The sequence below is a fragment of the Colletotrichum orchidophilum genome (genome assembly GCF_001831195.1).
Source record: "Colletotrichum orchidophilum strain IMI 309357 chromosome Unknown Scaffold_62.1, whole genome shotgun sequence".
In the NCBI taxonomy this organism is placed as follows: domain Eukaryota; kingdom Fungi; phylum Ascomycota; class Sordariomycetes; order Glomerellales; family Glomerellaceae; genus Colletotrichum; species Colletotrichum orchidophilum.
In genome coordinates, this window is record NW_019173018.1 from 186,830 (window position 1) to 212,146 (window position 25,317).

General features: G+C 54.9%; 9 protein-coding genes across 9 annotated transcripts; 5 read left to right on the forward strand and 4 right to left on the reverse strand.

Annotated features, from left to right (window-relative positions):
* Window positions 1-224: 224 nt before the first annotated feature.
* Window positions 225-2,581, reverse strand: CORC01_07671 (fungal specific transcription factor domain-containing protein; the record flags this gene model as incomplete). Its single annotated transcript, XM_022619306.1, has 3 exons — window positions 225-640; window positions 731-1,866; window positions 2,151-2,581. 3 exons carry the CDS (start codon window positions 2,579-2,581, stop codon window positions 225-227), a joined length of 1,983 nt encoding a protein of 660 aa, XP_022474218.1.
* A 1,468-nt stretch (window positions 2,582-4,049) lies between these two features.
* CORC01_07672 (transmembrane amino acid transporter) lies at window positions 4,050-5,969 on the forward strand (the record flags this gene model as incomplete). The annotated part of the gene is made up of 4 exons (XM_022619307.1): window positions 4,050-5,009; window positions 5,080-5,242; window positions 5,308-5,880; window positions 5,941-5,969. 4 exons carry the CDS (start codon window positions 4,050-4,052, stop codon window positions 5,967-5,969), a joined length of 1,725 nt encoding a protein of 574 aa, XP_022474219.1.
* Window positions 5,970-6,672: 703 nt separating this feature from the next.
* Window positions 6,673-8,458, reverse strand: CORC01_07673 (eukaryotic aspartyl protease; the record flags this gene model as incomplete). Its single annotated transcript, XM_022619308.1, has 3 exons — window positions 6,673-6,953; window positions 7,013-8,111; window positions 8,234-8,458. 3 exons carry the CDS (start codon window positions 8,456-8,458, stop codon window positions 6,673-6,675), a joined length of 1,605 nt encoding a protein of 534 aa, XP_022474220.1.
* A 2,083-nt stretch (window positions 8,459-10,541) lies between these two features.
* Window positions 10,542-10,892, forward strand: CORC01_07674 (uncharacterized protein; the record flags this gene model as incomplete). The annotated part of the gene is made up of 1 exon (XM_022619309.1): window positions 10,542-10,892. The coding sequence occupies one exon, from the start codon at window positions 10,542-10,544 to the stop codon at window positions 10,890-10,892; it is 351 nt and encodes a 116-aa protein (XP_022474221.1).
* A 1,997-nt stretch (window positions 10,893-12,889) lies between these two features.
* Window positions 12,890-13,918, reverse strand: CORC01_07675 (uncharacterized protein; the record flags this gene model as incomplete). The annotated part of the gene is made up of 1 exon (XM_022619310.1): window positions 12,890-13,918. One exon carries the CDS (start codon window positions 13,916-13,918, stop codon window positions 12,890-12,892), a length of 1,029 nt encoding a protein of 342 aa, XP_022474222.1.
* A 270-nt stretch (window positions 13,919-14,188) lies between these two features.
* Window positions 14,189-15,179, forward strand: CORC01_07676 (CHD5 domain-containing protein; the record flags this gene model as incomplete). The annotated part of the gene is made up of 3 exons (XM_022619311.1): window positions 14,189-14,446; window positions 14,524-14,710; window positions 14,794-15,179. Coding segments are annotated over 3 exons (831 nt in total), but the record flags the coding sequence as incomplete, so codon positions are not given.
* A 981-nt stretch (window positions 15,180-16,160) lies between these two features.
* Window positions 16,161-18,999, forward strand: CORC01_07677 (uncharacterized protein; the record flags this gene model as incomplete). Its single annotated transcript, XM_022619312.1, has 5 exons — window positions 16,161-16,289; window positions 16,366-16,444; window positions 16,508-18,538; window positions 18,596-18,775; window positions 18,827-18,999. 5 exons carry the CDS (start codon window positions 16,161-16,163, stop codon window positions 18,997-18,999), a joined length of 2,592 nt encoding a protein of 863 aa, XP_022474224.1.
* Window positions 19,000-19,220: 221 nt separating this feature from the next.
* Window positions 19,221-22,312, reverse strand: CORC01_07678 (metallo-beta-lactamase superfamily protein; the record flags this gene model as incomplete). Its single annotated transcript, XM_022619313.1, has 5 exons — window positions 19,221-19,696; window positions 19,769-20,474; window positions 20,551-21,682; window positions 21,998-22,095; window positions 22,160-22,312. The coding sequence occupies 5 exons, from the start codon at window positions 22,310-22,312 to the stop codon at window positions 19,221-19,223; spliced, it is 2,565 nt and encodes an 854-aa protein (XP_022474225.1).
* Window positions 22,313-22,973: 661 nt separating this feature from the next.
* Window positions 22,974-24,943, forward strand: CORC01_07679 (uncharacterized protein; the record flags this gene model as incomplete). Its single annotated transcript, XM_022619314.1, has 2 exons — window positions 22,974-24,234; window positions 24,285-24,943. 2 exons carry the CDS (start codon window positions 22,974-22,976, stop codon window positions 24,941-24,943), a joined length of 1,920 nt encoding a protein of 639 aa, XP_022474226.1.
* Window positions 24,944-25,317: the final 374 nt, after the last annotated feature.

The window sequence follows — 25,317 nt, forward strand, 5'->3', positions numbered from 1 at the left end:
CATGTTGTATGAACACACCAAACTTCCGTCGTCTCTATCAAAGTTGTTTACGGGTATCCCAGAGACAAAACTCAAACATAGAAAACCAGCACGCGTACTATATAGCTTGAAACCCTGAGCAACAATCTCCCATCTCCCGTTTTTTATAACCCACCAAATTTCGCCAGCCATAATAATCATTGCACATGTTTTTGTTTACATAAACTCACTGACGAGTCCCCATATCAGATCTTGATCTCAGCGGAAGCCCGAACAGCCCCCAACCCGCCAACATCAGCCTCGAGCATCCGCAGCGCCTCCCTCGCGAAAGGCGCCGCCTGCGCCCTGACCCTCAGGCTCCAGAGGTACTCCTCGACGCGGTCCGCGTAGTACATAGCCTCGGCGTCGTCGTCTGAGGTGGCCCACAGCAGGCCGGCAAACGAGCCGATGGCCGCGAGCTGAGCGGAGGCGGCGAAGCCCCAAAAGGACTGGATATGTTCCATCTGCAAGTTGGAAATCATGTTGAAGGCGGCGGCGAGGCGGGCCCGCGCGCCCGCGCGGATCGCGAGGCGGAGCTCAGGCGGCGCATTGGAGGAAATGTTGCGGACTAGGGAGCGGTGAAGGGCTAGGTCTATTGAGATGTAGGAGAGATGTAGAGAGCCTGTGGGAGATGGTCAATAAAGAAAAAAAAAACCTATCGGGACTGCTCAGAGGAAAGAGGATTAAACGGAGATAGTGGGGGGAGGCTTACCGTTTGCAGAGAGCTTCTTGGGACGTGTCTCCTGGAGCTGGAGGGCTTCGGGGAGTTTGGCGTACCACTCGCGGAGCATCATGACGATGGGCTTCGCGAGCTCAGCGACGCCCACAGTGCCGACCTGGTCGAGCGTCCCGCCGCGGCGGGTGGCCTTGGCCGTGTAAAACGTGCCGAGCACGTCGCTCAGAATCAGAGACAGCTCAATCTGCCGCAAAAACAGCTCGCGGCCGACGACGACCTCTGCGCTGCCCTCCGGATCGTGCTCCTCGTCGGCGGCGTTTTCGGGAAAGTCCTCGATGCAGCAGGGGCGGACGTCCCAGTCCTCGTCGAGGCGGATGTGCGAGGGCCGGCCATGGACGAGAGAGCCCCATTTGTCCTGCATGAAGAGGGCCCAGGCAAGGCGGCGGCGCAGGCCCTTTTCCCAGTCCGGGATCGCCCAGTCGCTGCAGTCAACGTGGAGGCCGAGCCCCTGGGCGAGAGCGATGAGCTGGGCGGTGAAGGTCCACGTGTTGTTGCGGAAGCGCTGTTGAATGAGGAGGCCTGCTTGAAGGGTCGAGATCTTGGGCCGCTTCATGTCGTCGCTCATTGTGCGGAGGGCAAGGGCCTCAAGGGCGGCCTGGTCGGGCTGCCATGAGGAGACGGCTAGTGTGCGGTCGTACAGGGACCAGTCTAGGGCCAGGAGGTAGACTGCGGCGAGAAGAGGTGGGGAGAACTCGTGATATGAGCGGGCGTACTTTTCCAGAAAGACCTTTTTGTGAAGAATGGGAAAGCTGGGGTGGACGATGCGAAAGTAGAGGTTGACGAGGGTCGAACCGAGTGGGTGGACGACCTTTTCTATGGCGTCGAGGTCGACTATTCGTTGGGGTTCTGAAGAGGTTTCGCGGTCGCGGTGGATGAGAAAGACGGTTGAGTCATCGAGACGGCGGACGAACCTGACGGCCGGGTCTTGAGGACGATGGAGATCCAGGAGGGAAGGCTCCCGGTAGTCAGTGTTACCGACGTACTGGGAATGGGTCTTGAGATGTAGACCGAGGGTGCCGTCGAGGAGGGAGACGGGCTGATTGAAAGTTACGTGGTGTTCTGAACCGGCGAGGGACGGTGACAGTGCCTCGAGCAGTTCGGGGGACGGATGCCTGTAGTTTGAAAAGGCCTGTTAGACCAGATGACTTTAGAAGATGAGATGATTTACTGGGAAGCTAAGGACAGGTAGAGGAGGACAGGCCCATGGCGCTAACCAGCCCGAGAGGTTGATGGTGTGAGCCAATGGGAAGGGGTCATGGAGACTATTCAGGAAGGACATGGCACAATGACAATACAGTGATACAAAGGAGGCAAGGTAAACGTAGGTCAGAGGCGAGTGTCGAGGGCAGTCCAAGACGAAAATGAAGATACGATAAGAGAATGTCACATCACTTACGTTATCTCATCCTGGGAATCCAGCGGGACGGGCGCGGGTGGAGGACCTGCGGTTGCAGAGACGGAACCATTGGTCGACGGGCGCTGTTCCGGGGGATCGGTGGCCTTCCGGCGCTTGCGCGGGAGCGGCCCGCGGAGATATGTGCAGGGCTGGCCGTGGAAAGAGCACATGACGCACTTGTCGCGGCCCTCCTCGCGGACACAGCGCGTCTTGCGCTGACGACATATGTCACAAGGTCGACTCTGGGTGGTCCCTGCAGTCGAGGGCCCCAGTGCTGATTGTGCCGATGTTTGCCCCCCGGCGGTTGCTGCAGAGGGGTGCGACTCGAAGGAGGGGATGTTGGCTGACGGCGAGGGCGCCGGCATGGTCGTTGGACCGGGGCCGGCGGTGGCGGGGTCGACGTAGGGCGCTGGTGTGGTGTCCATGTCCATGACGGGTAGGCGGGCGGGCGGAACCGGGCGACAGCCGGGGCGAGCGCGGGGGGCGTGTGTGCGGGCGTGCGGGCGTGAGTGAGAGATAAGGGGTGACGGGAGTAAACGGTTAGGCGACGTTGAATCAGATTGGTTTGTGTCAGGCGAGATAGTGCCGGGTTGTGCGAGTTGTGAAATTCGAGATTGGGTAAGGTAGGCAGGTTGCCAGGCCGGGCTGGGGGGAGGGGGAAGTTGGTCACGTAAAAACAGTGACACACACGAAAGAGACGAGGAGGCGTGATGTGCTGCCAAAAAGGGAGCAAAAGGGCAAGATTTCCCCGCCGATGATGGAAGATTGTCGTGTGAGTCCCCCGGTTCGGCAGAGAGAGAGAGAGAGAGAGGCTCTCCCACCTCATGCGTCAACGCTGTGCCTACGTAGTATGGTGCCAATGCTGGGGGAGATGGAGCGGCTACGGCACGGTAGCCATGAGGCTGATCAATCAAGACTGAGCTGAGCTGCAAGTGAGTGTCATCGACGACTCAGTCTGTCGGTACCTGGGCCCGACCGAGTGGTTGTCTGTCTGTGTTCCAGACTCACTCAGTGTCTGTCTGTCAGACTGTCTGGGGTGAGTGAGATGGGAACACGAGCAATGGCGTCCTCGTCCTCCAATGCCCACCACAGTGCCTTGGGTCTTGGGTCTTGGGTCTTGGGTCGGTATTGTCTGTAGTCTGCTCGAACACTGAGACAGTGAGACAAGCTCTCCAATGCCTTATCGCCGGGGTGGTGTCGTCTGATTCGGCAGGGCTGGGCTGCGCGCTGCTCACTGCTGTTATCGCAAAGCTGGATGGGAATATTTTTCATCGATAACTCTCTGTCAGCCGGTTCCATTGTGAAGGTACAAAGTACGGGAAAGATACGCTGTGTGGGAAAAGTGAAAACTGGGGTGGGGTGGCAGAGAAAGACTGGCCGGATATATTCAGAGGTACTCATAAGTATCTTTGCACTACGTGAAAGTACTACACTACATCTATTTACAAGACTGCTCAGTGCAATTCCCCGTACCTAGCCCCATTGACCTCCCCTGCCAGCGGCGTTGCCGGCTAAGCGGACGCGGACTGGTCGGGCTGCTGACAGCTCCCGGTCCCCTAAGGTGAACTTCGAGAGCGAGGGTGCTAGGTAGGTAAGGTAGGTACGTACTATTATACGTACTCTGTCGTCTGAGGTCAGGTAAGCTCCAGCTTGCAACGTCGACGGAACGAGAGCCGACTGTAAACGACTGCCTTCTCTCCAACGTTGAGCCACCTTACCAAAGGAACACGACCTCCGCACCGTATCCACGGTTCTACCGCAATTCAAGAAGCAGACACGACGACGAACGTGTACCCAGTCTTCGATATCCACCTTCGCCAACAACGCCGCGATCCCTTTCGCCTTCTCTTCTTCAAACCCCTTTCTGTTCCACGGAAGATGACATCGCAATAACTTACAATGGCCAAGGCCCCAAATCATGGAGCCCACCAAGACGACTCCCACCTCCCTGGCGCCGTCGCTGCCCACAGCCCAAGCGAAGAGGACAGAGGTCTGCTCGCCGACGACCCCCTCGCGTCGCACCACCTCGAAACCGGCGCCAACAGCAGCGACGAGGGGTACTTCGTGACGACGACGAAGCAGTACGCCACGGCCCTCCGATCCCCCGGCACCCCCCGGACCCCGAACCGCGTCCGCTTCAACCCCATCCCCTCCATCGTCGAGCCTCCGCCGCCTCGCGCCTCCATGACCAACAGCAACGGCGGCTCCTCGGCCCGCGCCAGCCGCGACAGCTTCGATGTCGACGACGACCTCTTCCACCACGCCCCCGGCGCCGACGACCACGACGACCACCACCGCCTACCCCTCCTCACCGACATTGAGGCCCCCTCCGTCACCCTCGCCAACAGCCCCTGGGGCGAGGATGCCGACGACGTACACGAGTGGGCCGAGCAGGAGCGCGCCCGGCCCAAGTCGGGCTTGAAGATGGCCTTCATGAACATGGCCAACTCCATCATCGGCGCCGGCATCATCGGCCAGCCCTACGCCTTCAAGCAGGCCGGGCTACTGGCCGGCATCATCCTCCTCGTCGGCCTCACGGTCGTGGTCGACTGGACCATCTGCCTCATCGTCATCAACAGTAAATTGTCGGGGAGCAACAGCTTCCAGGGGACGGTCGAGCACTGCTTCGGCAGGACTGGACTCATCGCCATCTCGGTCGCGCAGTGGGCTTTCGCCTTTGGTGGCATGGTTGCCTTTGGCGTCATTGTCGGCGATTCAATACCTCACGTCTTCACGGCGATCTGGCCCGATATTAGAGAAATGCCAGTGTTTCACCTGTTGGCGAACCGGCAAGTTGTCATTGTAGTTTTCGTGCTGGGAATCAGCTACCCGTTGACCCTATACCGCGACATTGCAAAGGTGAGTTGATTCCTGCTCCTCAATTGAGGTCTAGATAGAGGGAAACTAACATGATCACCCCCATGAATAGCTAGCTAAAGCAAGCACACTAGCCCTCATAAGCATGGGCGTCATCGTAGCGACTGTCATTATTCAGGGAGCTCTCGCTCCTAAAGCCGAGCGGGGTTCCTTCACACCCGCCCTCCTGACTGTGAACACTGGCATATTTGAAGCCATTGGCGTGATTTCTTTCGGTTCGTCCACTCTCATGTCTCCAACAACCCCGGGCCTCCTTTGCTAATGGCGCATGAAATCCCAGCGTTCGTGTGCCACCATAACTCCCTCCTCATCTACGGCTCCCTCAAGACCCCCACCATAGACCGCTTCTCCCGCGTGACGCACTTCTCGACCGGCATCTCCATGGTCGCCTGCCTCCTCGTCGCCCTCGCTGGCTTCGTCACCTTTGGCGACAAGACCCTCGGCAACGTCCTCAACAACTTCCCCTCGGACAATGTCATGGTCACCATCGCCCGCCTCTGCTTCGGCCTCAATATGCTCACCACCTTGCCTCTCGAGGCCTTTGTCTGCCGCGAGGTCATGTTCAACTATTTTTTCCCGGGCGAGCCCTTTAACATGCACCTCCACCTCATCTTCAGCTCCGCCCTTGTCGTCTCCGCCATGATCATGAGCCTGCTCACCTGCGATGTCGGTGCCGTCTTTGAGCTCGTCGGCGCTACGTCCGCCTGCGCCATAGCGTATATCCTCCCGCCGCTGTGCTACATCAAGCTCACCACCCGCTCGTGGAAGACGTACGTCGCCGCCGCCATTATTGTCTTTGGCAGCGTCGTCATGGTGATTAGTCTGATACAAGCAGTTGCGAAAATGATTAGTAGTAAGTGTTTTCTCGGATAAATATTTCTCAAAGTCTTGGTTCCACTAACTCGGGCGTTAGACGATGGCGGACCTGCAAAGTGCATGTAAAAAAGTCGTTGTGTTTCCAACTTGTATGATTAAAAAAAAAGAACTGGTGTTGTTTCATCTAGAGTAAGGGTAGGAAATCGCTGGCCGCCGTCGCGTTCCAGGCGCGCTTTGCTGTGCCGATGGGTTATAGACAACCTGGTCCATTGTATAACAGGTGGTCTTGAGTAGACTATTCGGAGTAAGAATCTTGTAGTTTTTTGTAGAGACTCGGTAAAGGGAATGGGGGGGCGGGGGCGCAGGAAATGCTAAGAAACAGCACTTTGAAAAGAACAGCTTTCGCAACCATTTCTCCTTTGAACCGTGATACCCCGCTCCAGGGGAATATGTAAGACTTTTATGGTTGATTGTTATTTGAGGCCCTTGGATGTTTTGCACACGCAGCAAGACATGAAGATTGTCAGGCACAATTCTCTCCCTTCGATCCCTTCGAAGAAGAAATATCTCACGGCGACAGCCGACAAGATCTTGGCACTGATGCAAAAGACTTCGACACCAAGGATATAATCAAATAGAAGAGCAGAATATAGCCATAAACGAATCAGACGCTTTTATTTACCATTACAAGTTGTATCTATATCTACAATGGCCGAATTGTAGGGGCCCGTCTGTGTCGGTTCCCAGGGGGTATCATGTGCACGTAACCATCCAATTTCCCATCCATATCTGCAATCCCAAGATCGCGGCGCTTGAAAACATAAACTCCTCAGAAGAATTCCAACATGACGAACAAGCAGAAAAATGCTGCGGCGGCCACATTGACGTGAGTGATGGAGGCGTATGATGCAGCCCCTGACTGAGCTGCCGGCGACGTCTGCGCGGCGGCGCTCCCTGTGGCAGTCTCGTGCCCACCGAGACCAAGCGCGGGACCAGTCGTCTGCGCGGCTGACGCGACAGTAGTTTGGTCCGGGTTGTTAACCACCACCGGTGTGGCCGAGGCGGTTGCGGTGGTTGTTACTGGTGGAGGGTCAACTCTGGTTGCAAATCCTACAAAGACAATGGTTAACATCCATTTAAATGAAGCTGAAATGGCAATGACGAATTACCTATGCGTTTCTGGTCCTTGTCAAATACGGCATAGACGTTTTTGAGAAAGACATCTCCCAAAAGCCAGGCTCCCGCAACGACCTCGTGGCCGTAGATGTTGCTGGTGCAGGTGCCATCCGCGGCAGGGCTTGATCTCCAGTCCTTGGCAGAGATAACATAACTGACACCAGAGAATGAGTATGTTACATCCTTATTGCTGTCACACGGCACCTTGTACGTTGTACCGTCAGCTGAGGAAGATCCAGGAATGTTCTTGTGAAAAGCAGCAACGTCGTCCTGGGGTCCAAAGACGTAAGAGGTACCGGTGTCGACATAAGCGAGCTTGCCAGCTGCGCCAGACTTTTGACCATCGTACTGGATGCCATCCAGAGGGATCGCCCAGTCTCCATTGTTGTTCCCAACTCCGGTGTACGTGAAGTTGCCAGTGTATTTTTCGGGGTTGCATGTACCGAAGCTGATCTCGCTCGTGTTGGGTCCATCCGCCGCTCTGTTGAGGTACACACAGAAGATGTTGGCAGGGAGCTGGCCGGAACTTTTGACAACTTGCATGAAATTCTCTGTCTCTCCACCTGCCATGGAAAGTCCCAGAATGCCGTCAAAAGGGAAGTGGTTGAAATCATCCGAGGTCTCGTTGGCCACACCGAATTCGAAGTCGAATTTCATGCCCGCAAAAGAAACGGTATCGGTGATCTTATCACCTTTGACTGAGCCCGATCCGTAGGCGACAGCAAATGTCTCCCCGTTCGGTTTGTACGTGTCCGAGTCGGTAGGGCCGTACGAACCGTGCTTTTCGCAAGCCGACGATGTGCAGGAGCTGCCCATAACCCAACTAGTACCCGCTCCAGTGTCGATGAGCATCCATAGGGGCTTCTCCTTGGAACCTAATTTGACCTGGGCAAAATAGGAATAGTCGGTGCCATCCTGAGCAACGCTGGCTGCGTTCTTGAGGGTGGTGTCTGCCGCTGTAACAATGCGATACAGGCTTTGTCTCTTAGACTTCGATGCCCTCTGTCGGACAGCAGCCGACTGGAATCTAGCATACTTGTGAGAAAGCCTTTGAACCTCGCGGGCGACTCGTTCGGATTCGGGTTCTTCAGTCTACAAAGGATTCGTTAATACCTCCAGACTTGTAAAGGTGTACCAACTTTGCGGTCCAAGTCCATGATTTGAGCGAGACTAAGCAGCCTGTCATGTAAAATCCAAAAGATCAGTCAACTTACCAGAGATTCCTTGGTGATTTGTGGGCCAACACGGAAGCCAGGGAAGTTGATGGCCTTGATGGCATCAACGGCATCAGATCCAAGGGCATCTTGATCCTTCAACTCCCTCTTGGTGGAACTGCAGCCACCTTCGAATGCACAATGCTCAGATACGTCCCAGGGAAAGAATGCGTGAACAGACGTCAGAAACAGTGAAAGCTGGGCGAGGACCAGGGTAGAACGCATGATGCTTTGACTGTGGCTGACAAGTCGAAGCGACGCTCGGTACGGATATGGCGAATGGTCGATGCAAAAAGTTGAAACGTAAAGGGGGCAATTTAGACGTTTTCAAGTGATGACTAGGCGGAACTTCAAAGGAGCTTGACTTGGTGACAGCTGACGGTAGCTTATAATGGGTGATTGACAATCGAAATGACTTGGAAGCAAAGTGATTCGCTACTGTCGATCTTCGGCAAATGCAAGCTCGAGCAAGCAAGCGGGTACCAGACTCCGCGATGTCGGACAAATTATGGTATTAGGGATTAAGTTGAGCGCATTAAAGGCTGCTATAAGTCGGACGGAGAGCCGTCAGGAGACCGTGAAGGTCGTTTACGAGAGGAATGCGTAATCTTTTGAGCGTATGCTTGGCTGACGACTCTGAAATGGTTGTATGCGGGCCGGTCGAACCAAGGGTGAGACAATGGAATTGAGGGGCGGATGATCGAGGGCGGCGCCGGCGAGGAGTGCCAGAGACACGATGCAAGACAATGAGACGACTGCAAGGGTGAAGAGCCCCTTGAAGGATTAGGGACTAGCAGAAGCGATGAGAGGTTCTGATGCCTATATCTGTGACAAAGGACAAAAAAAGGCGAGCAAGGGGAGGCAACTCAAGAAAAAGGATGAAATGCGCCCTGGGGAGAAGGATGAGGAGGAAGAGGAGGAGGGGGAGGAGGATCGGGTGGAGGTCGGTGAGGTCACGTAAAGTGATGATGTGAGGTGAGGAAGAGAGGGAACGAGGCGAGGATGGGATCGTGGGGAGTAGATATGGAGATTTGCGAATCGGAGAGCGAGGAGCCCCGGTTGACTTGCCAGACCCAGGCGAGCTAAGGCTCTAGCGACGATGGGCTTGTCCAGGGTCACAATTGGGAAGTGAGGAAGTGCAGGTGCAGGGTAAAGGTAGGTAAACCGCATGGATACATAGTGATGAGCGGATAGGCGGGCTGACAGGGGTACCTCACAGCAACCTCAGCAAGAGGAGGATGCTACGGAGTACTGTGTATCCGTAGTGTGCACAGAAAAAAGGTCAGACATGGCTTATTTCTTCCCACATTGGGGGTGGGATTCGACGTGTGAAAGGAATTGGCACAAAATGTGATTGAGCAAGGTACCTGAGAGAGCAAAACGGCCGAGGGAGTACTTTGAGCCAGGCACGCCAGGTCTCTGCTTGGCGGACGATGGCTTCCACTGCTGGACTGGCTCAATGCCCCAAGTGGATTGCTCTAGACTCTAGGTAGTTGGGATGGGCAGCAGCTAGTCAGATCTGCGCACATGCATGCAATTGCACAGGTGGAAAACGGCGTTTCTGGCTTGATTTTGGATTGGTTGCCATCGGCTGCCATTGGGTCAGGAGTCAGGACTCAGACTGACGGGTCAGTTGTTCCTCGCGCGCCTCCATCTTTTCGGGACGCTTTTCGGGTGGTCATTTTTGCTGTGTCGTTCCGTCTTTCTCTGTCAGCCGCCTGTCTCCCTCGCTCCTTCCTCTTCTTTCTGTTCATGTCTTATCAAGGAAAGCCATGCCACGGTCGAGGCCACCCCTGACTTGTAAGCTTACCTAGCTAAGGTTGGTAGGTAGGTACGTGGTACCGTACCTTTCCTTCCATTGGGTGATTGGGCCAAGCCTTGTGTGGAGACCACATGGTCCGTGGCGTTATGCAGGTGGCTCTGTCCCAGAGGGAAATGGCAGGAAATATCCGTACCTGGCGAGACGAAAAGGAGGGATCCCTGAGAAACAAGGGAAACACCTTTTAACTTTCCTGCCAGATTCTGAGAAACAAAGTCTCTTCCCTGTGCGCTCTTGGGATGAACGGCGGCTCCTCCATTGGCCAATTCGGCCGTCCCTTCAGATCAACATGCGACGTTGATTGGGCCCCTGCTTCACGCGTCGTCAAGCCCAGCTGTCGATTCTTTTCTCTCTCGGGTCCGCTCACTCTCGAGTCTCAGGGGCTCTGGACCTGGTACCTCGACGGACAACATCCACCTGCTGTCAATGAGAGCTTCTTTATTTGCTTGTTGCTTCTTTACCCAGTATGGACCGCCGGCCCATGCCAAGATGCCTTGGCTTTTGTGGTCCCTTATCTTCCCACCCCGTCCCGACCTGTCTGCCGACGCATGCGGCTGCTGTGCTCCAATCTTGCAATATTCCAGGCTTCGCGTCCTTGTCTTCTGTCTCAAGCTCCTTGGGCTTATGTCTAGACTTGTTGGCTGGATCGGTCTCTACTCTGGGCGGAACAAAACAACCGGCAGCTCGATCGCTTCGCCGTTTGCATTTGCATCGCGTCCCATCTCCACCTCAGCAAGCCACGACCTCGTGGTAAAATGCCTTTTTTTCCTTCACGGTAGCCTCGGCCGTCGACCGTTACCGTGTGTGGTGGGAGACGAAAGTCGAACTGTCAATTGCTAGCCGCAGCCACCGAAGAAAGACGCTTAACTTGCCTTAGCGGCATTGGCGCCTCGAAAACAAGGGGCATCTCGATAGGTCTCCACTTCTAATATCGCCTTGTAGCTGCTTTGGGCCATCTTCTCCAGCTTCTCTCCAGGCCGTTCCCTTGCAGCCAAGGTGGCCACCGGCCCTTTTGGGACGAGTCCAAATGTGATGGACATTGGCCCGCCACCCGTCCACCTGCGTACCAATCGCCATCGCCATCGGCCACGGCATCTTTGCCACTTGTCTCACTTTCGACGCTCTCCCGACTCTCTATATCACAGCTTGTCCATGGACTTGGAAGTTCAACAACCAACGACGCCACAACTCCCGCTTCTTTTGTCGGCTGCTCCATGACGACTGCATGCGACTACCGGCGCTGTGTCGAGACCAATTCTTCGGCCGGAAACATGTGTCTGTCGCCGGACTCGAGCACAGCACTTGCTCGACCGCGCATCCACGTCAATCAAACCATCAAACGGACTGGCGGGCGCTGGGTCTGGCCCGTGCTCCTCTTGTCATTTGAACATCCGATCTTCCACGGTCAGGACGTACTTCAACTGATCCATGCTGCAAGTCGAGGTTGGAGCCACCAAGTTGCAGTGTACCGCAATCTTACCTATCTCTGGTTGTCCCGGCTCGCCGCTCTCTGCTAACCTAGGTACTGTGTACTATGTAAACTGGCACGAGTGGCTGGCTACCTCGACCATTCTACCGGCGTCCTTCAAACCTCATCTTGACCCTCGAGTTTCTCTAGCCGCATTGGTCATTGCCTTTGGGGTCCCCGGCAGCTTTGGAAAGCTCTGGCCCAACATCAGAGGGTCTCCTTCCATGGTTCAGCAAATGATCGATCAACAGGACTGAGCCAGATCGAAGAAAAGATGCATGCGGCAGATGCTCAATTCGCTGTGAAAATCATCACCCTCAAGGGCCACAGGCTGCCCCAGGGTCCAATTTGCCTTGAGCCACCTGAGCTTTATTCTCTACTAATTACCCGGCCCTGTCGTTGTAGGTCAGGGCCTCTTCCCTTCGTCAACCCATCAGAAGACAACCGTACACAGTCTAGAACTCCATTCTCATCAGCAATTCAAAAATCAGATATGCCAATGCCAATTCAATTTCCTCAGCAAAACTTTTGGCTGACGGCTTGGTGGCCCGACTGTAGCGCTGCACGAGCATCAGCCCAACCGCTTCGCTGCAGGTCCTAGCGAGCCAGCATGTTCCGCGGGCGCCAAATCATATTGATGTTTGCCAGTACTGTTTGCAGGCGACGGCCTTATCATCATCGTTGAACACAATTTGCATCATCGTGATCGATGTTACAGTCCAATTTCTGTATCCGACACTGCATACCCAGGAGGCGTTGACCATCAACATGTCAGGGCGAATTGGCTCTCGCCCTCTGATCTTCTTTGACAAACTGCTAATGCGGATCTGGCAGGTGGACAGGGGCTTCTGAAAATGGGTGTGATGGACAGGGGTCGCCGCCGCGAAGGTTTTCAGCCACTAATCATGCAGTCCCGACCAGCTCAGCGTGGCTACTGGCTGAAGGTCGATTCGTTGCTCTAGGAATGTTGCAATTAGAAGACGCATTGCAATACGGATATGCTGTTGGGATTTGAAAGACAAGATGAGGCGGGTCACTTTACGCCCTTGGAGAATCGACAGGTTTAGTCATCGAATACGAACAGTCATTTACTACGAAATACCCAGGCATCTCATCTGCTGTCATCTATATCCGCGCGAGGCGCAATGCCGCTGCTTATACTTATTCTCCTAACAAACTCTACCACGTCCCACCACGACAGGGTGAGTTCAGGGCTCAACCTGGAAATTCGTCGTTCCAGAGACAGAGACGAACATGAGTGTGCGTGTGTGCCTTCTCCAGAAGTCTAATTTTGGACTCGTACAGTCAGCACCCGCGACAGGATGTCATCGGTTTTTTCCTTCGTCTACACCTTTATCCAGTATTACTTTCACAAGTTTTCAGGAAAGGCTCCTTTGCCATTTGTCCCGTACACATCCCACCATGCCCGTGCTGTTCTCAGCACTATGTCTTCGTGAGAGTCTTCGGCACTGGTCGCTACCAGCCTTTCTTGAACACTCGCGAAATTATCCCTATCGATTTGTCCCAGTTCTGGCCAAGATGCAATGGTGCGTAGGAACCACCAGACTGACTCGTTGTACCACCGGAGAGATTCTGCCAGACCCAGAGCCTCATTGAAAACCAATGAGGCTGTCTCTCTGTCGTCTTTCCCCAGTCTATCCAACAAATGAGCGAGGAAAGCCCAGCCAGAAATATCGGATTGATGTCTAAAAGACCACTTTTTGACACTCTGGATTAGTGGCACAAGCACGTCGGGCTCTGGAACAACCAGGTATGTCTTTGTCAACCAGCGTGCATGAGTCCATGCATAATAGTTACGCGGATGTCGCTCGCCAGCCATCATGACGACCGTTTCGATGTCCTGCTGGACCACAACAGGAAGCCCGGCATCATGGTATCTCTCCGAGAGCCAGCGTCGGTGGCTCCACAACGTTGGTGACTTTGTGTGTCGATGCAGTCGGCTGGTGAGAAGACTATCCACAAACCACTTCTCCCGTGCTAAATACGTCTTTACGGTGTCACGCGTAGAGATCGCGTCACAAAGAAGACGCTTCCTGGTGTTGGCGGCTGAGAGGTGTTCAGGGTCCATCAGAAGCAGAACGCTTGTTGCAGCCATCAACTGATCACGTCCCACAGAACCATCGGTCAAGTGCTTCTGAAAGATTTGCCTGGCGAATAGAAAGGCCTGCACAATGCGTAGCTTGGGAATCGCAACCGCATTTTCGTCTCGCAGAAAGTTCTCGTCCAGCCCCATGGGATGACCTTGGCCGAGGATTTCAATTTCGAAGAGACCATCATCTTTCGACTGCATCAAGAGCCCGGAAATGTCGTTGAATATTTTCTCATGGTCGCCTTGCTTCAGAGCAGAGATGATATGTTTGTTTAGAGCTCTCGACATTGCTGCATTGATGGATTGTAGGACGGGGCCGCTTGACTTAGAGCATGTCTATGAGTCTCACGACAAAGCGCTCGTGTCGGCGATAGTCGTCTGATGGCAGATCTTGAATAGCAGACCGGACCACAGCAATGGGCCCGGGTTCTAATCCAGACGTTGAGGCCGTTGAGGTCTTGCTTGGATGGAATGTAAACGCAGGAGGTGAAGGTGATTGGTTCTTGCTGATTGATGAGGCGGCCAGTGGCTTACAGTGGCTAAGGTCCCCGCTAAAGATGCAATTCGCGGGGCAATGACATAGGACCACGTTTTCCCGCTCACCCAAGGGCACAATCGGGCCCGGTCACACACCACTCGCAACGACAACCTTTCAGCCTCGCCATTACAATATGTGCCGATAGATACCGCAACCGCTTGCGAGTCTGTGATCTACCAAGGGTGTCTACCATGCCCTCTCTACTCGTCATCATCCTCGTTCTTGAGGTGTTCTCCCACCTGGTCAACACTGTCGGAGCTGCCGCCATCAACAATCTGGTCAGTCTGCTCGCTTTGACTCCTCCGCCTCGAGCAGCCGGTCGCGGAAAGATCGCCCATGACTAACAACCTAGTAGCTTTGGACCGCCCTCAACTACCTCCCCATCTCGACCGCAAAGGCAGCAGCGCAGCATCGAAAGCTGCAAACCGACTTTCTCAAGACGCGAAAGGAGCTGAATGCGACCAGCAGTCAGGATGAGTTCGCCAAGTGGGCGAAGCTCCGTCGGACCCACGACAAACAGCTGGAGCAACTAGAGAAGAGTAGTATGTTACACACACTACGTTGCGGTGTAATGCCGGATTGTATGGGAATAACGTCGCTGACACCTACATTCCCCACCATACAGAGCAAACGCAGGAAGCATCGAGATCCAAGTTCGACACCTACCTGACCGGCTTCCGATGGGCCCTCACCAAAGTCCCTCAATACGGCCTGCCGTTTTGGTTCTCCAAGGAGCCCATGTTCTGGTTGCCGTACGGCTGGTTCCCCTATTACGCCGAATGGATTCTCTCGTTCCCCAAGGCCCCGATTGGCAGCGTCAGCATCGCTTCCTGGCAGTTGGCGTGTTCGGGCATAGTTACGCTCCTCACCGAGCTGATTGTCTCGGTCATAGGACTCGTCTTCGCAGCTAAGGAGAGCAAAGAAAAGCCGGCCAAGGTTCCTGCGTCGTCGAGTAAGACAGCGTCCAAGACCGCGACTGGTAGGTCCGAGACTGGGAAGAAAGAGTTGTGATGCGGTGAGGCGCCTGTGCCGACGTGGCGGGCACCTTAAGCAAGCACTTAGAATGAAAAAAACATCTTCGTCTCAAATGGAATATCCCAACGTGACGATGCTTGAAAATATTTGCTTGTCCACAACCTGACTGTCACAAGTTTGCAATAGACACGAGACTCGGCGCATTTAAACAGACGGAGCATATACACAACGTTGATATCCGTATTTGAGGTGAATTTCTAGCGGACGCCGCAACCCGTATCATTACGATAGGCGGATGTTGAGTTTACTATGAAGAACGAAAGATTTCGTGGGATGTATCTCGTCTATTTTGACGCAAAGTTCTTAATTGCAAGGCTAAGACTTTGTAACACGATCAAGAATAACCCTTGGCAGGGTATTTGGGGTTTGCTCTAGGCGTCATATTGACTTTGGTGACCATTTGAGTCCTTGCGGACGGCCAACAAAGCTTCGAAAGCGCCATCTACATGTGTTTCGTTCTCCTGGGAAAGTAGGCCGAGTTGATAGTTAGTGATTGGATAGCATTTTCGAAGCTCATGAAATAGTTCGCGCGGCTGGCAATAGCAGCTCCGAGTCCAGAAGCCGTTGCTAAGTGTAGTAATACGTCGTCAGGTGTACAGTTTCTCAATGGAAAATGGCCTGGTGGCAGGTATTGCTTGCTGCGTCTCGTACATTGAGATCGTTGTGAATGTAGAAGAAAGAGCTGAGAAGAATCAGCTGTGGATATTTCGCGAAAAATATTTGCGAGGGAAGTGCACCGCCACAGTCCAATTCTAGGTCGCGCCACATTGGGAGGTACCTTTGCAGGACACACCAATTTACCGGAACAACCAACCAGCCGAGGACCGTGCTCAGCCCCATCGTGCATTCGTTTGGGAGGCAACGACATCAATTTAGCAGCTACGTGCTTAGTCCTTTCATCGACAAGCTTGATCAACAACCCCCTCGAACGGTTCGGAGCTCTCGCCATACGTCAAGATGGCTCCGGCACAGGATACCATGTTTCGCTCGGCGAACATGAGTATGGTGCAGCTGTACATTTCGAATGAAATCGGTCGTGAGGTTGTTACGGCGCTTGGAGAGCTTGGTCTTCTCCAGTTCCGAGATGTACGTTGCCAGCCCCCTTCTCTATACCGCCATGGCCGAAACGAACTTTGGAACTGACGAGTTGTATTGATTTTAGCTCAATGGCGATGTCAGTGCTTTCCAGCGCACCTTCACTCAGGAGATTCGAAGGCTCGACAATGTCGAACGCCAGCTGCGTACGTCATCATCCCTATCGCGCGTCATGAAAGCCTTGGTCGGATAAACTAACATCGTGGCAGGTTACTTCTACGCCCAGATGGAGAAGGCTGGAATACCTCTTAGAAAGTTCGATGTCGATGCCGAAAGACTCGCCAACCCGTCGACCTCCGAGATTGACGAACTCGCCGAGCGAAGCCAGAGCCTCGAGCAACGCGTCTTCCAGCTTAACGACAGCTACGAGACATTGAAGAAGCGCGAGGTCGAGCTTACCGAGTGGCGTTGGGTTCTTCGCGAGGCTGGCGGTTTCTTTGACAGAGCCCACGGCAGCGTCGAGGAAATCCGCGCTTCTACCGATAACGACGACGCTCCCCTGCTCCAGGATGTCGAGCAGCACAACTCTGCCCCCGAGGTCGAGCGGTCCTTCTCTGGCATGAACATTGGCTTCGTAGCTGGTGTTATCAATAGGGACCGTGTTGCCTCCTTCGAACGCATTCTCTGGAGAACGCTGCGTGGAAACTTGTACATGAACCAGTCTGAGATCCCCGAACCCCTCGTCGACCCCACCAACAACGAGGAGATCAACAAGAACGTTTTCGTCATTTTCGCCCACGGCAAGGAGATACTCGCCAAGATTCGCAGGATCTCCGAGTCCATGGGTGCTGAGGTTTACAATGTGGACGAGAACAGCGACCTTCGTCGTGACCAGATCCACGAGGTCAACGCTCGCCTTAATGACGTTCAGAACGTTCTTCGCAACACTCAGCAGACTCTGAACGCCGAGCTTACCCAAATTTCTCAGGCTTTGTCTGCTTGGATGGTCCTGGTGACGAAGGAGAAGGCCGTCTACAACACGCTCAACAACTTTTCGTACGACCGTGCTCGCCGGACACTCATTGCCGAGGGCTGGTGCCCAACGAATGATCTGCCATTGATTCGTTCTACGTTGCAAAACGTGACGAACCAAGCAGGACTCTCGGTACCCTCCATCATCAATGAGATCCGCACCAATAAGACTCCGCCCACGTACATCAAGACGAACAAGTTCACCGAGGCATTCCAGACGATTGTTAACGCGTACGGCACTCCCACCTACCGGGAGGTCAACCCTGCACTCCCCGTCATTGTTACATTCCCCTTCCTCTTCGCTGTCATGTTCGGTGACTTTGGCCATGCCGTCATCATGGTCTCCGCCGCCCTCGCCATGATCTACTGGGAAAAGCCTCTCAAGAAGGTTACTTTCGAGTTGTTCGCTATGCTCTACTACGGAAGATACATTGCCTTGGTCATGGGTCTTTTTTCCCTTTTCACCGGTCTTATCTACAACGATGTCTTCTCCAAGTCCTTGACGCTGTTCGACAGTGCCTGGAAGTGGGATGTTCCCGACGACTACAAGCCCCCTCAGACCCTGACTGGTAAGCTCAATGACCACGGGTACCGTTACCCCTTCGGTCTGGACTGGAGATGGCATGAGACAGACAACGACCTTCTCTTCAGCAACAGCTACAAGATGAAGATGAGTATCGTTCTGGGTTGGGCTCACATGACCTATTCCCTCATCTTCGCCTATGTCAACGCTAAGCACTTCAAGAAGCCGGTTGACATCTGGGGTAACTTCGTACCTGGCATGATCTTCTTCCAATCCATCTTTGGATACCTGGTCATGTGCATTCTCTACAAGTGGTCGGTCAACTGGAGCGACCCGCAGAACCCTCGCAACCCGCCTGGACTATTGAACATGTTAATTTACATGTTCCTGCAGCCCGGTAAGCTCGAAGAGGGAGCGCAGCTGTATCCAGGACAGGCCACTGTCCAGGTCTTCCTCCTGCTCTTGGCTGTCATTCAAGTCCCGATCTTGTTGTTCCTGAAGCCTTTTTGGCTCCGCTGGGAGCACAATCACGCTCGCGCCAAGGGTTATAGGGGCATTGGAGAGAGCTCCCGCGTCAGTGCACTCGACGGCGACGATGACGAGGACCACGGAGCCAACGGCCGCCCCAGCTTTGAGTCTGATGGCGAAGGCGTTGCTATGATCACCCAGGACCTGCATGGTGACGGCGAGCACGAGGAATTCGAGTTCAGCGAAGTCATGATCCACCAGATCATCCACACCATCGGTAAGAGATGCAAGATTCAGCAATGAAGACGAATGATGATACTAACGATGAATACAGAATTCTGCTTGAACTGCGTTTCCCACACAGCTTCTTACCTCCGTCTTTGGGCCTTGTCACTCGCTCACCAGCAGCTCAGCTCTGTGCTTTGGTCCATGACCCTTGGACCCGCCCTGGGTTTCTCTGGTATCTTCGGCTCTATTGCTATCGTTGTGGTCTTTTACATGTGGTTCTTCCTCAGTAGGTTGTCATATCCCCTCTCCTCATAACAGCTACTAACAGCACATCTAGCTATTGCCATCTTGGTCATGATGGAAGGTACCAGTGCCATGTTGCACTCCCTTCGTTTGGCCTGGGTCGAGTCCTTCTCCAAGTTCGCAGAGTTTGCCGGTTGGGCCTTCCAGCCATTCTCCTTCACTACGACATTAGAAGAGTCTGAGGAGCTGAAGGAGTACCTCGGTTGAAAGGCTTCAGCTCGAAGTTTCTCGAGAGTGTGATTTACTGCATTTTGTTTTTCATTGTAACCTTAGTCCCTCTGTAACATAGCTCAATGCACTAGAGCATTAAGTATCTTAACTTGCTGACCCCCCTGCAAATTGTTGTGAGTGTGGTTATACTACATGACAGCGTAAATACGCCGTGAAAAGAACCTTGCATCCAACAGGAAAAAAAAACCTTGTAGAGTCTAACCCCACAGCGGAGCTGTGACCTCGGCGGCATGCTCGCAAACGCGTCTGACGCGATCAGCAAAAGCCTTGTGACTGCACTCAACCTCGAGATCCTCCAACCACACGACAGCCTCCATCTTATCGACCTTGATGCGGATGCCCGGCACGGGGATGCCGAGCTTGAGCAGGCGCTCGATCTCTGCGCGGCGCCGCGCCTCCAGCTTCTTCTCCTGCTCTGCCCCCTCCTCGTCGTCGGATACGTCCATGGACGCGTCGCTCGCGTCGTCGGCCTTGATTGCCTTGGTGGGTGCGGCAACGTGCTCAGGCTGCGGCGGGAGACGGGGCTCGGCGACTGGGTTGACGTTGTCGGCGCCGAACTGGGCCTCGAGGAACATGAGGAAACGCTCGAGGCGCTCTGTGGCGGGAACGCTTGCGTGTGGATTCTTTGGAAGGTCTTTCGGAGCATGGTCGTGGCTGTGGGAAGCCGCGGAGCCTATTGATCGAGGTTAGTGAAATGCGAATCTATTTTTTCATAGAAACCTGGGGCGGATGGAGGGGAACCTACGTTTTACGGCTGCGGGACTGCTTTCGATGGAGAAGAGGCACGCCATGACAGCGTCGGCGATACCATCGTTGAGCATGTTGCCCTCCCACTCCAGCTCGACCTCTCCGTCGCTGCGGTACCGCACGGCGACGCAGCCCATGACCAGGTATGCGGCCACGAGGCGGGCGACCTCCTCGTCCGCCGCCTCCTCGCGCATCTCCTGATCGTCATCGCTCTTCTCTGTGCCATTGCCATTGCCGTTGGCGACCGCACCCGCGCCGTCAACCTTGCCAGCGTGGTGGGCCGGGTGACCCTTGCGCATCTCGGGGAGCTCCTCGACGCTGCCAAAAACGCCCTCGAGGCCCCAGCGGATGAGATCGACGCCGGCGGCCGTGAGGCGGAGGCGCTGCTTGCAGGTGATGGTGGTGGTGTTGAGGCCGGCGTACTCGCGGAGGTCCTCGGGCGCCATGAGGGAGAGCTTGAAGTCGTTTTGGACGAGGACGCCCGTGACGAGCTGCTGCGGGAAGGAGTCTGAGAGGGAGGTGGGAGGTGGGATGGTAGCGAGCTTGCCGACGACTTTGGCGGTCTTGTCCTGCTTGAAGGGGATGCGAAGCTCTTCGCAGTTCTTTGGGCTAAAGACCTTAACTTTTGCCGTTTTGTTTGCGTTGAGTGAGAGGAGCTTGGACTTGAGTCGCATCATGTTATGTTGTTCGCCGTGGACGAGGATCTTGGAGGATGTTAGTCCATTTGTTGTTGCCTCGGAGGCTTGGTTCGGGAAGGGGGATAAGGGGGGGTTCACTCACTACGACTGGTGCCGCAACTTCCTCGATGAACTCGCGGTTCTCCGTGCCGTCAACGTGAGCCGCAAAGGAGTACTCGGCAACGCTGCACCGACGGGGAATAAAGACCTTTTCGCTCTCTCCACCGGGGCCGCGTCGGGCACCCGCCGTCGTCCGGCTCATGACCGCCTGGATCTGGTCGGGCTCCTGCATGATCTGCTTGGCCATGGTACCCTCGACGCTGTAACCGGTGATGATGACACCGTTCTTGTCGTTGGGGGCCCACCTCTCGAGCAGCTCTCTGCTCACGCCGTTCTGCAGCATACCGGGGCTGGCCAGCATAACGCAGCCACCGACGTCGTCAAAGCGGTCGAGGTTCTTGAGGGAGCGAATATACTTGAAGTCCCAGGGCCCGCCCTTGCCGGAGCCGTCGCCAGAAGCCTCGGCTTCGGCCATACGCTCGCGGAAGAGGCGCTTGATGTTGTCGTTCATGGCGCCGACGTAGGTCTGGTAGACGACCATGCACTTCCTGGCAAGGTTGCTGGCGTAGTAGATTGGGAACCGCTGGAAGTCTGTGTGTTTACCCCAGTACTCGTCCAGGATGAGTAGAAGCTCCTGGGCTCTGCCGAGGGCGAAGACGGGCATCAGGACTCTGCCCCCGCGGTTGAGGATACTGGTAATCGACTTCATCAGGGCCTGCTCGCGCTCGAGACGAGGCACGTGGGAGGCAATGCCGTAGGTCGACTCCGTGATGAGGACGTCGATTTTGACGCCTTTGGGGACCTCGGCGGAGACCAGATGTCTGTCTTGCTCTCGGGAGTAGTCTCCAGTAAAGAAGATTTTGAGACCTGCAATCTCAATGAGGAACATGGCCGCTCCGAGGACATGGCCAGCAGGATAGGGCGTAATGCGAATCGAGGAGATGGTGTGTGTTGTGTGGTAATCGATGGCCTCGATTTGAGGAAAGGTGTTGAGATGGTCTGCTTCCGTGTAGACCGGCTGTGATGTCGGGTTGGACGATGTATTTCCAACACGGACGCTGTCTTGAATGAGCCACTTGTAAATGGCCTTTGTGGGATGGGTCATGAAGACCCGACCTCTGAAGTTAGTCTTTGATAAGACGTATGGCAATGAAGCCGCATGATCGACGTGGAAACTGCCACTTATTAGCATGTTCAACAGCAAAGTGTCATTCAGCGCCAAATGCTCCAGGACGACAACGCCAAGAGCTATCACAACAGCGAGGACGGCAAGGCAAGGCAGGTGGGAAGAAAGAAGTCTTTGTATTGTTTCTGTGTACAAGAATGAAATAGCATAAGAGGCGTAGCAAGAGGCTCCATCAGGTTTCAGAGTCGCCGAGAGGCGCTCGCCGTTCCTGAGCCAGGGACATGATCCCAGGTATTGGTTTCCAAGTTCGTTCACCGCCTTGCCCTGTGATCCAACAGCATATGGGAGGGGAAGGGGGGCTTACTGGCTGATCAGGAGTACATCGACCGTACTAAGATCGAAGTCATCGAAGAAAGGCAGCGCCGCAAGGCCATCGTACGCTGGATGTTGGCCTGCATCGAGCTATGGGAACATCACTTAGTCAGTATCTGCCTGCCCAATTGACGAAGGGAGCTTCAGCTCGTACCATGACCGTCTTGCCCTTGTATTGGATGATGTGACATGATCTGCCGACTTCATTTCCGCCTCCGAGACAGAGAAACATGAGCTCGTCGGCAGGGTCGACCGGTTCTTCAGAGACGGTGGCAGCCATGGCCGAGGCCTTTCTCTTTGACGCCATCGTTGCAAGTGTCGCAAATCGCAAACAGTTGATCGGTCTGTATTCGCAAATATCGCACCGATTGGTGACGGTTAGTGCCCGATTAGGTCATCTGTAGCAAACGAGTTTGTGCGAGATGGGTCGTCGATGAGGTGGTGACAGTGTTGCCACACGCTGGAGCAGAGGAGTCAAGTTGCAAGCAACGGGAAGTCGAAGAGCGACGCGCAGTTGCCACAAGGGTCGCGTAAAAGTTGGCGGCAGCTGTCTGGCTCAATTACCAAGCTTCAGCCTGGACGCTCGGGCCATATCGCGCCTAGCTGGGGAGAAGGCTGCGTCATCACGTGACTTTAAAGGAACGCGGTCCTCAATTCTCTCTAGCGACAGCTCTTGCTTCCACATAGGTGCTCAGAAACCTGTCACTCCGATCATCATCAGACGACCAACACGACAGAATACCACGCACGCGCAACATCAAGCTGTCGCTGAAACGAAATCCCTGCGATCCCGACGCGCATTTTTCAAGTTTTGTCCTTTGGCCGACCCGACCGGCACGTCAGATGGGCAGAGTCGCGTGAGGATTGCTCAGGCTGTCCGGCTTGCTGAGCTTCACCAGAGCGGCTTCTGACCAACCTCTTGTTTCGATCGCAACATATCTCTATTGCTTGTAATAACAGCCGCGACTATGGCGCAACCTCAGCCTCAGATGCCACAGAGGGCATTCTCGCCTCCTCAACCCTCACCCTCTCCTGCTGCGACGCAAGCTGGCTTTGCGCCTCCGCCTAATAAAAGACCCCGACTTTCACCTGGCGCAACCCCCCAACCCGAATCGCCGTATTCTACTTCGCCTTATGCACCAAGCCCAGGCGCCCCGGCTACTCCTTCCACGGCCACGACGTCCGCGGGATCTCCTATCTATCCGAGCGCTCAACAGCAGCAGCAGCAGCAGCAAGCTGCGACGCCGACCTACACGGGACCATACCAATACACAAACGGCAATACGACTCCGTCTCTTGCTCTGCCATCAGCTCCCACTCCTCCGCCTTCAGTGTCAACACCGCAGCCGCCAGCGCCGCCCACTCTACCGCAATACACCTCAGCAACTCTGGCCCTCGGAACCATTAACACACCTGGCACGCCCATCATGCAGCAGCCTTCGACTCCAGGAGCGATGGGTCCGCCCTCGAGACCTCCCGACCGACCACAGAAGGAGTACGAGTACGACGTCACGGACTCGTTGGCAGGCACGGGCATCGATCTACGAGCTGAGGAGCAATTCCTGTCCGAACTGTACGTCCCGGAATCGAGAACAGGCTTCGCTCCCTACCCCCAAGGCAGCAAGGGAAGCTTTTACGGCGCGGGCCCAGCGAACCAGCCTGCTCAGCCGGCCAGCACCGACACTCAGAATCAGTTGGTAGCACAAGCGGCGGAGAAGGCATGGCAGGAGTCCGCAAAGCGGCTGGCTCAGACCAGGACTATAGAGTTGAACAATGCTTTCTTGCAAGTTCCCGTTGTCTATCGAAAAGCCGAAAAGTTTGCGAGAGACCAAGGCTTGTCGCTCAACCTCGAGATCAAAAATAGCAATCAGCCCATGGGAAGGATGCGTCTGCCTGAAGAGTTTCCCGCGCCTAATGTGACGGTTACCACGAAGAAAGGACCGGACTCGACCTTGGTGACGACGGTGGGAACCTGGATACCTCAAGAGGCTTTCTTGGTCGACCAGTTGGCACTGCTTTCACTGGCTACTAAGCAACGGCTCAGAACACTAATGGAGGACTCTCACCGAATCGCAAAAAATCGCCAGACTTCGTCGCATGGCGAGGTCCCTGAGGAATGGCAGATAGCTGCGGCACCGCTGAAAAGCGCCGCGGAGACGCAGACAGAGGATGGAACGCAGCAGACAGGGACTGAGAATGGCGCCAGTCCTCGCCCAAGCGCTCAGAAACGTCTGTGTACACATGATCCGACTCAAAATACCATGCTGACTCTCACTCAGGTCCTCTCGAAGATGCCAGTTCCAGCCAGGCGAGCAAGGTTCAAAAGGTCTCTGCTACGAATACCATGAGTCACACAGTCCGCGAAGTGGGCAAGGCCGAGCGAGACTGGGAGGAGAGAAGACTACGGAAGCGCAACGCCCGGAAGGATGGAACCGCAGAGGTCGCATCGGCGCCATCCCGTGCGGGCTCTGTCGCGCCTGGTACTCCTGGCGGTTCGGCGCCGGATTCGGAGAAGGCCATCTCGAAGAAGGAGCAGAAGAAACTCGATGCTGTGAAGAAGGCAGAGGCTAGCAGCCATGCCAATCAGAACATCACGAGTAGCATGTTCGTCGGTATGCCCAAGACAGGATCGCTTTTCGGAAAGAAGAAAGGCGGTAAATCTTACTCATGGATGACTGGCGGTGCCAGCGGTGCCAGCACGCCGAGACTTGGTACGCCCGGAAAAGCGGGTGCCGCAGCCGCCTCGGGTCCTCCGGCACCTGCCAACCACGCGCTTACCGTCGAGGGACGCGCACGACTCGGCAATTGGCGCGAGGATAAAGAAAAGGGCAAAGGGATCCAAGTTCGAGACTGGGTGGCAGCCCTGGAAGGCGACGAAATCGAACTGAGGGCTATGCAGGCAGCTTACGATAAGCTGGACACGTCGGAACCCAAGTAGGCATCGGGCAACGTTTCAGTCACCGAGCACCGGAAAGAGAAACCGACTCACAAGTCTGTGGTGTATTTTTATTAGCATGGCGTTACGCAGACAGCATGGATAGGAAAGGGCGGTCGGTCTGCATAGTAGTATCTTTCAGGGGACAAAAAAAGGGCGGCCAAATGAGCCAGGGCCGCGAGGATGCAGTAAGACCGAGCCTACAGATCAGGGAGAAATGACGGAAGGATATCTTCCCCTAGCGGCTTGGGAGGCAGACGGCGGGAAAGATTCGGTCAAGGATCTGATCCCCAAACAGGAGATTACTGAACGTCGCCAAGTACAAATCGTTTCTTACAGCACAACAGATTTTCACGGTTAGTCTTCTCGGCAAGAAA